The sequence below is a fragment of the Oncorhynchus mykiss genome, chromosome 19 (genome assembly GCF_057628025.1).
Source record: "Oncorhynchus mykiss isolate SJ-2025 chromosome 19, ASM5762802v1, whole genome shotgun sequence".
In the NCBI taxonomy this organism is placed as follows: Eukaryota; Metazoa; Chordata; class Actinopteri; order Salmoniformes; family Salmonidae; genus Oncorhynchus; species Oncorhynchus mykiss.
In genome coordinates this window covers 20,222,711-20,235,253 of record NC_143040.1, presented here as the reverse complement: position 1 = coordinate 20,235,253, position 12,543 = coordinate 20,222,711, and the positions used below count along the sequence as shown (strand labels likewise).

The following is a 12,543-nucleotide window of genomic DNA, read 5'->3' as shown; positions in this document are numbered from 1 at the left end:
AGCCCCATTAGAGCCCTGTTTACTGTACTGACCCAGGTACAGCCTTTATATTAGGTGTAGGTATAGCCCCATTAGAGCCCTGTTTACTGTACTGACCCAGGTACATCCTTTATAGTAGGTGTAGGTATAGCCCCATTAGAGCCATGTTTACTGTACTGACCCAGGTACATCCTTTATAGTAGGTGTAGGTATAGCCCCATTAGAGCCCTGTTTACTGCACTGACCCAGATACAGCTTTTATAGTAGGTGTAGGTATAGCCCCATCAGAGCCCTGTTTACTGTACTGACCCAGGTACAGCCTTTATAGTAGGTGTAGGTATAGCCCCATTAGAGCCCTGTTTACTTTACTGACCCAGGTACAGCCTTTATAATAGGCATAGGTATATAAGCATAGGTATAGCCTCGATCCTCCAGCTCCATATGTCCCCGGCTACGTCTCTGTCTCCCGGCTACGACTCTGTCTCCCGGCTACGACTCTGTCTCCCGGCTACGTCTCTGTCTCAAATCAATCAATCAAATCAAATTTTATTTGTCACATACACATGGTTAGCAGATGTTAATGCGAGTGTAGCGAAATGCTTGTGCTTCTAGTTCCGACAATGCAGTATTAACCAACAAGTAATCTAACTAACAATTCCAAAACTACTGTCTTATACACAGTGTAAGGGGATAAAGAATACAGTGCCTTGCGAAAGTATTCGGCCCCCTTGAACTTTGCGACCTTTTGCCACATTTCAGGCTTCAAACATAAAGATATAAAACTGTATTTTTTTGTGAAGAATCAACAACAAGTGGGACACAATCATGAAGTGGAACGACATTTATTGGATATTTCAAACTTTTTTAACAAATCAAAACTGAAAAATTGGGCGTGCAAAATTATTCAGCCCCCTTAAGTTAATACTTTGTAGCGCCACCTTTTGCTGCGATTACAGCTGTAAGTCGCTTGGGGTATGTCTCTATCAGTTTTGCACATCGAGAGACTGAAATTTTTTCCCATTCCTCCTTGCAAAACAGCTCGAGCTCAGTGAGGTTGGATGGAGAGCATTTGTGAACAGCAGTTTTCAGTTCTTTCCACAGATTCTCGATTGGATTCAGGTCTGGACTTTGACTTGGCCATTCTAACACCTGGATATGTTTATTTTTGAACCATTCCATTGTAGATTTTGCTTTATGTTTTGGATCATTGTCTTGTTGGAAGACAAATCTCCGTCCCAGTCTCAGGTCTTTTGCAGACTCCATCAGGTTTTCTTCCAGAATGGTTGTGTATTTGGCTCCATCCATCTTCCCATCAATTTTAACCATCTTCCCTGTCCCTGCTGAAGAAAAGCAGGCCCAAACCATGATGCTGCCACCACCATGTTTGACAGTGGGGATGGTGTGTTCAGCTGTGTTGCTTTTACGCCAAACATAACGTTTTGCATTGTTGCCAAAAAGTTCAATTTTGGTTTCATCTGACCAGAGCACCTTCTTCCACATGTTTGGTGTGTCTCCCAGGTGGCTTGTGGCAAACTTTAAACAACACTTTTTATGGATATCTTTAAGAAATGGCTTTCTTCTTGCCACTCTTCCATAAAGGCCAGGTTTGTGCAATATACGACTGATTGTTGTCCTATGGACAGAGTCTCCCACCTCAGCTGTAGATCTCTGCAGGTCATCCAGTGTGATCATGGGCCTCTTGGCTGCATCTCTGATCAGTCTTCTCCTTGTATGAGCTGAAAGTTTAGAGGGACAGCCAGGTCTTGGAAGATTTGCAGTGGTCTGATACTCCTTCCATTTCAATATTATCGCTTGCACAGTGCTCCTTTGGATGTTTAAAGCTTGGGAAATCTTTTTGTATCCAAATCTGGCTTTAAACTTCTTCACAACAGTATCTCGGACCTGCCTGGTGTGTTCTTCATGATGCTCTCTGCGCTTTTAACGGACCTCTGAGACTATCACAGTGCAGGTGCATTTATACGGAGACTTGATTACACACAGGTGGATTGTATTTATCATCATTAGTCATTTAGGTCAACATTGGATCATACAGAGATCCTCACTGAACTCCTGGAGAGAGTTTGCTGCACTGAAAGTAAAGGGGCTGAATAATTTTGCACGCCCAATTTTTCAGTTTTTGATTTGTTAAAAAAGTTTGAAATATCCAATAAATGTTTTTCCACTTCATGATTGTGTCCCACTTGTTGTTGATTCTTCACAAAAAAATACAGTTTTATATCTTTATGTTTGAAGCCTGAAATGTGGCAAAAGGTCGCAAAGTTCAAGGGGGCCGAATACTTTCGCAAGGCACTGTATGTACATAAGGATATATGAATGAGTGATGGTACAGAGCAGCATAGGCAGGATACAGTAGATGGTATCGAGTACAGTATATACATGAGGTGAGTATGTAAACAAAGTGGCATAGTTAAAGTGGCTAGTGATACATGTATTACATAAGGATGCAGTCGATGATATAGAGTACAGTATATACGTATGCATATGAGATTAATAATGTAGGGTAAGTAACATTATATAAGGTAGCATTGTTTAAAGTGGCTAGTGATATATTTACATCATTTCCCATCAATTCCCATTATTAAAGTGGCTGGAGTTGAGTCAGTGTCAGTGTCAGTGTGTTGGCAGCAGCCACTCAATGTTAGTGGTGGCTGTTTAACAGTCTGATGGCCTTGAGATAGAAGCTGTTTTTCAGTCTCTCGGTCCCAGCTTTGATGCACCTGTACTGACCTCGCCTTCTGGATGATAGCGGGGTGAACAGGCAGTGGCTCGGGTGGTTGATGTCCTTGATGATCTTTATGGCCTTCCTGTAACATCGGGTGGTGTAGGTGTCCTGGAGGGCAGGTAGTTTGCCCCCGGTGATGCTACCACTACCCTCTGGAGAGCCTTACGGTTGTGGGCGGAGCAGTTGCCGTACCAGGCGGTGATACAGCCCGCCAGGATGCTCTCGATTGTGCATCTGTAGAAGTTTGTGAGTGCTTTTGGTGACAAACCGAATTTCTTCAGCCTCCTGAGGTTGAAGAGGCGCTGCTGCGCCTTCTTCACGATGCTGTCTGTGTGAGTGGACCAATTCAGTTTGTCTGTGATGTGTATGCCGAGGAACTTAAAACTTGCTTCCCTCTCCACTACTGTTCCATCGATGTGGATAGGTTGGGTGTTCCCTCTGCTGTTTCCTGAAGTCCACAATCATCTCCTTAGTTTTGTTGACGTTGAGTGTGAGGTTATTTTCCTGACACCACACTCCGAGGGCCCTCACCTCCTCCCTGTAGGCCGCCTCGTCGTTGTTGGTAATCAAGCCTACCACTGTTGTGTCGTCCGCAAACTTGATGATTGAGTTGGTGGCGTGCGTGGCCACGCAGTCGTGGGTGAACAGGGAGTACAGGAGAGGGCTCAGAACGCACCCTTGTGGGGCCCCAGTGTTGAGGATCAGCGGGGTGGAGATGTTGTTGCCTACCCTCACCACCTGGGGGCGGCCCGTCAGGTGTCAAGTCCAGTACCCAGTTGCACAGGGCGGGGTCGAGACCCAGGGTCTCGAGCTTGATGACGAGCTTGGAGGGTACTATGGTGTTGAATGCCGATCTATAGTCGATGAACAGCATTCTCACATAGGTATTCCTCTTGTCCAGATGGGTTAGGGCAGTGTGCAGTGTGGTTGAGATTGCATCGTCTGTGGACCTATTTGGGCGGTAAGCAAATTGGAGTGGGTCTTGACTAGTCTCTCAAAGCACTTCATGATGACGGAAGTGAGTGCTACGGGGCGGTAGTCGTTTAGCTCAGTTACCTTAGCTTTCTTGGGAACAGGAACAATGGTGGCCCTCTTGAAGCATGTGGGAACAGCAGACTGGTATAGGGATTGATTGAATATGTCCGTAAACACACCGGCCAGCTGGTCTGCGCATGCTCTGAGGGCGCGGCTGGGGATGCCGTCTGGGCCTGCAGCCTTGCTAGGGTTAACACGTTTAAATGTCTTACTCACCTCGGCTGCTGTGAAGGAGAGTCCGCATGTTTTCGTTGCAGGCCGTGTCAGTGGCACTGTATTGTCCTCAAAGCGGGCAAAAAAGTTATTTAGTCTGCCTGGGAGCAGGACTTCCTGGTCCGTGACTGGGCTGGATTTCTTCTTGTAGTCCGTGATTGACTGTAGACCCTGCCACATGCCTCTTGTGTCTGAGCCGTTGAATTGAGATTCTACTTTGTCTCTGTACTGACGCTTAGCTTGTTTGATAGCCTTGCGGAGGGAATAGCTGCAATGTTTGTATTCGGTCATGTTACCAGTCACCTTGCCCTGATTTAAAAGCAGTGGTTCGCGCTTTCAGTTTCACGCGAATGCTGCCATCAATCCACGGTTTCTGGTTAGGGAATGTTTTAATCGTTGCTATGGGAACAACATCTTCAACGCACGTTCTAATGAACTTTTACACCGAATCAGCGTATTCGTCAATATTGTTATCTGACGCAATACGAAACATGTCCCAGTCCACGTGATGGAAGCAGTCTTGGAGTGTGGAGTCAGCTTGGTCGGACCAGCGTTGGACAGACCTCAGCGCGGGAGCCTCTTGTTTTAGTTTCTGTCTGTAGGCAGGGATCAACAAAATGGAGTCGTGGTCAGCTTTTCCGAAAGGAGGGCGGGGCAGGGCCTTATATGCGTCGCGGAAGTTAGAGTAACAATGATCCAAGGTTTTTCCACCCCTGGTTGCGCAATCGATATGCTGATAAAATTTAGGGAGTCTTGTTTTCAGATTAGCTTTGTTAAAATCCCCAGCTACAATGAATGCAGCCTCCGGATAAATGGATTCCAGTTTGCAAAGAGTCAAATAAAGTTTGTTCAGAGCCATCGATGTGTCTGCTTGGGGGGGGATATATACGGCTGTGATTATAATCGAAGAGAATTCTCTTGGTAGATAATGCGGTCTACATTTGATTGTGAGGAATTCTAAATCAGGTGAACAGAAGGATTTGAGTTCCTGTATGTTTCTTTCATCACACCATGTCTCGTTAGCCATAAGGCATACGCCCCCGCCCCTCTTCTTACCAGAAAGATGTTTGTTTCTGTCGGCGCGATGCGTGGAGAAACCCGCTGGCTGCACCGCCTCCGATAGCGTCTCTCCAGTGAGCCATGTTTCCGTGAAGCAAAGAACGTTACAGTCTCTGATGTCCCTCTGGAATGCTACCCTTGCTCGGATTTCATCAACCTTGTTGTCAAGAGACTGGACATTGGCGAGAAGAATGCTAGGGAGTGGTGCACGATGTGCCCGTCTCCGGAGTCTGACCAGAAGACCGCCTCGTTTCCCTGTTTTTCGGAGTCGTTTTTTTGGGTCACTGCATGGGATCCATTCCGTTGTCCTGGGTGAAAGGCAGAACACAGGTTCCGCGTCGCGAAAAACATATTCTTGGTCGTACTGATGGTGAGTTGACGCTGATCTTCTATTCAGTAGTTCTTCTCGACTGTATGTAATGAAACCTAAGATGACCTGGTGTACTAATGTAAGAAATAACACGTAAAAAAACAAAACACTGCATAGTTTCCTAGGAACGCGAAGCGAGGCGGCCATCTCTGTCGGCTACGTCTCTGTCTCCCGGCTACGTCTCTGTCTCCCGGCTCCGTCTCTGTCTCCCGGCTCCGTCTCTATATACCCCGGCTCCGTCTCTATATATCCCGGCTCCGTCTCTATGTATCCCGGCTCCGTCTCTATATATCCCGGCTCCGTCTCTATATATCCCGGCTCCGTCTCTATTTATCCCAGCTCCTTCTCTCTGTATCCCGGCTCCGTCTCTATATATCCCTGCTCCGTCTCTATGTATCCCGGCTCCGTCTCTATTTATCCCAGCTCCGTCTCTCTGTATCCCGGCTCCGTCTCTATATATCCCTGCTCCGTCTCTATGTATCCCGGCTCCGTCTCTATGTATCCCGGCTCCGTCTCTATGTATCCCTGCTCCGTCTCTATATACCCCGGCTTCGTCTCTATATATCCCAGCTCCGTCTCTATATATCCCTGCTCCGTCTCTATATATCCCTGCTCCGTCTCTATATATCCCAGCTCCGTCTCTATATATCCCTGCTCCGTCTCTATATATCCCAGCTCCGTCTCTATATATCCCAGCTCCGTCTCTATTTATCCCAGCTCCGTCTCTATATATCCCTGCTCCGTCTCTATATATCCCTGCTCCGTCTCTATATATCCCAGCTCCGTCTCTATATATCCCTGCTCCGTCTCTATATATCCCTGCTCCATCTCTATATATCCCTGCTCCGTCTCTATATATCCCAGCTCCGTCTCTATATATCCCGGCTCCGTCTCTCTATATCCCGGCTCCGTCTCTATATATCCCAGCTCCGTCTCTATATACCCCGGCTCCGTCTCTATGTATCCCGGCTCCGTCTCTATATATCCCAGCTCCGTCTCTATATATTCTATATATGCCGGCTCCATCTCTATATATCCCGGCTCCGTCTCTATATATTCTATATATCCCGGCTCCATCTCTATATATCCCGGCTCCGTCTCTATATATCCCGGCTCCGTCTCTATATATCCCGGGCTCCATCTCTATATCCCGGCTCCGTCTCTATATGCCCCGGCTCCGTCTCTATATATCCCGGCTCCATCTCTATATACCCCGGCTCCATCTCTATATATCCTGGCTCCGTCTCTATATATCCCGGCTCCATCTCTATATCCCGGCTCCGTCTCTATATATCCTGGCTCCGTCTCTATATATCCCTGCTCCGTCTCTATATATCCCGGCTCCATCTCTATATCCCGGCTCCGTCTCTATATACCCCAGCTCCGTCTCTATATATCCCGGCTCCGTCTCTATATATCCTGGCTCCGTCTCTATATATCCCAGCTCCGTCTCTATATACCCCGGCTCCGTCTCTACATATCCCTGCTCCGTCTCTATATATCCCGGCTCCATCTCTATATCCCGGCTCCGTCTCTATATACCCCAGCTCCGTCTCTATATATCCCGGCTCCGTCTCTATATATCCTGGCTCCGTCTCTATATACCCCAGCTCCGTCTCTATGTATCCCGGCTCCGTCTCTATATATCCCAGCTCCGTCTCTATATACCCCGGCTCCGTCTCTATATATCCTGGCTCCGTCTCTATATATCCTGGCTCCGTCTCTATATATCCTGGCTCCGTCTCTATATACCCCGGCTCCGTCTCTATATTTCCCGGCTCCGTCTCTATATATCCTGGCTCCGTCTCTATATACCCCGGCTCCGTCTCTATTTATCCCGGCTCCGTCTCTATATATCCCGGCTCCGTCTCTATTTATCCCGGCTCCGTCTCTATATATCCCGGCTCCGTCTCTATATATCCCGGCTCCGTCTCTATATATCCCGGCTCCGTCTCTATATATCCCGGCTCCGTCTCTATATATCCCGGCTCCGTCTCTATATATCCCGGCTCCGTCTCTATATATCCCGGCTCCGTCTCTATATATCCCGGCTCCGTCTCTATATATCCCGGCTCCGTCTCTATATATCCCGGCTCCGTCTCTATATATCCCGGCTCCGTCTCTATATATCCCGGCTCCGTCTCTATATATCCCGGCTCCGTCACTATATATCCCGGCTCCGTCTCTAAATATCCCGGCTCCGTCTCTAAATATCCCGGCTCCGTCACTATATATCCCGGCTCCGTCTCTATATATTCTATATATCCCCGCTCCGTCTCTATATATCCCGGCTCCATCTCTATATATTCTATATTTCCCGGCTCCGTCTCTATATATCCCGGCTCCGTCTCTATATATCCCGGCTCCATCTCTATATCCCGGCTCCGTCTCTATATATCCCGGCTCCGTCTCTATATATCCCGGCTCCGTCTCTATATATCCCGGCTCCGTCTCTATATATCCCGGCTCCGTCTCTATATATCCCGGCTCCGTCTCTATATATCCCGGCTCCGTCTCTATATATCCCGGCTCCGTCACTATATATCCCGGCTCCGTCTCTAAATATCCCGGCTCCGTCTCTAAATATCCCGGCTCCGTCACTATATATCCCGGCTCCGTCTCTATATATTCTATATATCCCCGCTCCGTCTCTATATATCCCGGCTCCATCTCTATATATTCTATATTTCCCGGCTCCGTCTCTATATATCCCGGCTCCGTCTCTATATATCCCGGCTCCATCTCTATATCCCGGCTCCGTCTCTATATCCCTGCTCCGTCTCTATATATCCCGGCTCCGTCTCTATATATCCCGGCTCCGTCTCTATATATCCCAGCTCCGTCTCTATATATCCCAGCTCCGTCTCTATGTATCCCGGCTCCGTCTCTATGTATCCCGGCTCCGTCTCTATGTATCCCGGCTCCGTCTCTATATATCCTGGCTCCGTCTCTATATATCCCGGCTCCGTCTCTATATATCCCAGCTCCGTCTCTATATATACCGGCTCCATCTCTATATATCCCAGCTCCGTCTCTATATATCCCGGATCCGTCTCTATATATCCCGGATACGTCTCTATATATTCCGGCTCCATCTCTTTCCCCCACTTCTCATCTACAACCCCATTCAGAACCACTCTGGAGATCTACAAAAGGCCTGTGATTCAATTTTGAAAGGCAGAAGCTCTCTATCTCCCCATCTCCTGTAAAGGGGGGGGGGGGAGAGGGTCGGGGAAGAGAGAGACCATTGTGTGTCTGTCTCAGGGGTGTGCGGCCGGAACACAAACACGGTTTTAATCTTACACGCGTTCAACAGCTGCTGTCCCGCTCCCCGTCGCCCCCCCAGGTTAAAGAATAGGACTGATTTGATCAATTTACAACACTTGATTTGGAAACAGCGACACTCTCCTCCCTCCCCACCTTGCTCATAGTGCCCTGTTGATTGAATGTAATCTGAAATTGAAGTGGGTGGGGGTGTATTTAAAGGGATAGTTCGCCCAAATTACATATTGGTGTCCTTACCCTGAAAACGGTCTATAGACAAGGTATAACACCATTCCATACTTATGTATTAGCATTTGTGGCACAAATACCATTCATCCATGGGACTGATATTAGCATTGTTTCGCCTCATGTTCAAATCATCTGCGAGTGACTTTGTTGAGTTTCACAATCAATTTGAGAATTTTTGAGATACTTAAAACCTGTAACACCCACGTCACGTTACCCACATACCCACTTAGAATGAAGTCTTAGATTTGGCATAGTTCCTGCACTGTGCAGAAATGAATCCATAATTAGGAATCTATAATTATTTTCTAGTGTATATATGAACTGTCAGACATTTTTAATATTACATAGCTATGATGTCTTGGTTAACTGTGTCTGTAAGAAGCTGAGCCAGACTGCACACGTGGACACACACACAATTATCCCTCTCTTTATCCAGATAAAAGGTCATTATGAAACAGACAGTGAAGCTGACACCCAGACAGCAATGCACCCTGGGTTACAGAACAGCGAAGTGTGTCTGCAATACTAGATAAATATTCACTGACTGACTGTAGAGGTCACAGTATGACGAGGGTACGGCCTGTTAGACAGCCGTGGTGCTGTTACTATGGGCCTGCAATCTGACAGCAATTACACACGTGCACACACAAACACCAAGAGAAAATATTTACACTTCTTTGAACATCAGTGTGAGGCTGTGAGCTCATCTGGAAGGTGTACAGTAGTTAAGACAGCAGGTACATGCAGGTATATTAATGGTTCAGAGAGTGTGTTTTTACTCCAACAGACACATGCAACAACTAGGTATATTAATGTTTCAGAGAGTGTGTTTTTACTCCAACAGACACATGCAACAACTAGGTATATTAATGTTTCAGAGAGTGTGTTTTTACTCCAGCAGACACATGCAGGTATATTAGTGTTTCAGAGAGTGTGTTTTTACTCCAACAGACACATGCAGGTATATTAATGTTTCAGAGAGTGTGTTTTTACTCCAGCAGACACATGCAGGTATATTAGTGTTTCAGAGAGTGTGTTTTTACTCCAACAGACACATGCAGGTATATTAATGGTTCAGAGTGTTTTTACTCCAGCAGGCACATGCAGGTATATTAATGTTTCAGAGAGTGTGTTTTTACTCCAACAGACACATGCAGGTATATTAATGTTTCAGAGAGTGCGTTTTTACTCCAGCAGACACATGCAGGTATATTAATGGTTCAGAGAGTGTGTTTTTACTCCAGCAGACACATGCAGGTATATTAATGTTTCAGAGAGTGTGTTTTTACTCCATCAGGCACATGCAGGTATATTAATGGTTCAGAGAGTGTGTTTTTACTCCATCAGGCACATGCAGGTATATTAATGGTTCAGAGAGTGTGTTTTTACTCCAACAGACACATGCAGGTATATTAATGGTTCAGAGAGTGTGTTTTTACTCCAGCAGACACATGCAGGTATATTAATGGTTCAGAGAGTGTGTTTTTACTCCAACAGGCACATGCAGGTATATTAATGGTTCAGAGAGTGTGTTTTTTCTCCAACAGACACATGCAGGTATATTAATGGTTCAGAGAGTGTGTTTTTACTCCAGCAGACACATGCAGGTATATTAATGGTTCAGAGAGTGTGTTTTTACTCCAACAGACACATGCAGGTATATTAATGGTTCAGAGAGTGTGTTTTTTCTCCAACAGACACATGCAGGTATATTAATGTTTCAGAGAGTGTGTTTTTTCTCCAACAGACACATGCAGGTATATTAATGGTTCAGAGAGTGTGTTTTTACTCCAGCAGACACATGCAGGTATATTAATGTTTCAGAGAGTGTGTTTTTACTCCAGCAGACACATGCAGGTATATTAATGTTTCAGAGAGTGTGTTTTTACTCCATCAGGCACATGCAGGTATATTAATGGTTCAGAGAGTGTGTTTTTACTCCATCAGGCACATGCAGGTATATTAATGGTTCAGAGAGTGTGTTTTTACTCCAGCAGACACATGCAGGTATATTAATGGTTCAGAGAGTGTGTTTTTACTCCAGCAGACACATGCAGGTATATTAATGGTTCAGAGAGTGTGTTTTTACTCCAGCAGACACATGCAGGTATATTAATGGTTCAGAGAGTGTGTTTTTTCTCCAACAGACACATGCAGGTATATTAATGGTTCAGAGAGTGTTTTTTTACTCCAACAGACACATGCAGGTATATTAATGGTTCAGAGAGTGTGTTTTTACTCCAGCAGACACATGCAGGTATATTAATGGTTCAGAGAGTGTGTTTTTTCTCCAACAGACACATGCAGGTATATTAATGGTTCAGAGTGTTTTTACTCCAACAGACACATGCAGGTATATTAATGGTTCAGAGAGTGTGTTTTTTCTCCAACAGACACATGCAGGTATATTAATGGTTCAGAGTGTTTTTACTCCAACAGACACATGCAGGTATATTAATGGTTCAGAGAGTGTGTTTTTACTCCAACAGACACATGCAGGTAGATTAATGGTTCAGAGAGTGTTTTTTTACTCCAACAGACACATGCAGGTATATTAATGGTTCAGAGAGTGTGTTTTTACTCCAGCAGACACATGCAGGTATATTAATGGTTCAGAGAGTGTTTTTTTACTCCAACAGACACATGCAGGTATATTAATGGTTCAGAGAGTGTGTTTTTACTCCAACAGACACATGCAGGTATATTAATGGTTCAGAGAGTGTGTTTTTACTCCAACAGGCACATGCAGGTATATTAATGGTTCAGAGAGTGTGTTTTTACTCCAGCAGACACATGCAGGTATATTAATGGTTCAGAGAGTGTGTTTTTACTCCAGCAGACACATGCAACAACTAGGTATATTAATGGTTCAGAGAGTGTGTTTTTACTCCAACAGGCACATGCAGGTATATTAATGGTTCAGAGAGTGTGTTTTTACTCCAGCAGACACATGCAGGTATATTAATGGTTCAGAGAGTGTGTTTTTACTCCAGCAGACACATGCAACAACTAGGTATATTAATGGTTCAGAGAGTGTTTTTTTACTCCAACAGACACATGCAGGTATATTAATGGTTCAGAGAGTGTGTTTTTACTCCAACAGACACATGCAGGTATATTAATGGTTCAGAGAGTGTGTTTTTACTCCAGCAGACACATGCAGGTATATTAATGGTTCAGAGAGTTTTTTTTTTGCTCATCACATTTGTTTGCAAGTAGATGGTTTATATGATGGAATATTGAGACATTCTATGTTAATGACAGTTTTATACATGTTATTTTAGAATGTTTGCCATTAGTGTTGTTGCTGTAATACTACTGTAAATTGTGTAGCTTGCATGTCAAGTGACAAATACAGTACATCAAGTACAGTAAAATAAATCGCTACTGTATTTTAATATTTCATAACTTAGAATAAAAATCAGGGCTGTGGCTCATATGGTGTGTGTGTTTCCAGGGAAGCTGACCCAGATAGTGTTTGGTCACCGTGACGTGGTGACGTGTCTGGCCAGGTCTGAGTCGTACATCGGAGGGGACTGCTACGTCCTATCAGGCTCCAGAGACGCCACGTTACTGCTCTGGTACTGGAATGGAAAACACAGCAGCATCGGAGAGAACCCCGGAAGTGAGT

The 12,543-nt window shown here is 45.4% G+C and overlaps 1 protein-coding gene across 10 annotated transcripts in view; it reads left to right on the top strand.

Annotated features, from left to right (window-relative positions):
* Positions 1–12,543, top strand: part of LOC110497375 (lipopolysaccharide-responsive and beige-like anchor protein) — a 319,123-nt gene that overhangs the window by 285,733 nt on the left and 20,847 nt on the right. For all 10 annotated transcript variants that reach the window (XM_090210434.1, XM_090210433.1, XM_036954299.2 and 7 more), the window contains one exon: positions 12,370–12,537. In XM_090210434.1, coding sequence (XP_090066560.1) covers positions 12,370–12,537 — 168 coding nt within the window. The remainder of the gene's footprint in view (positions 1–12,369; positions 12,538–12,543) is intronic.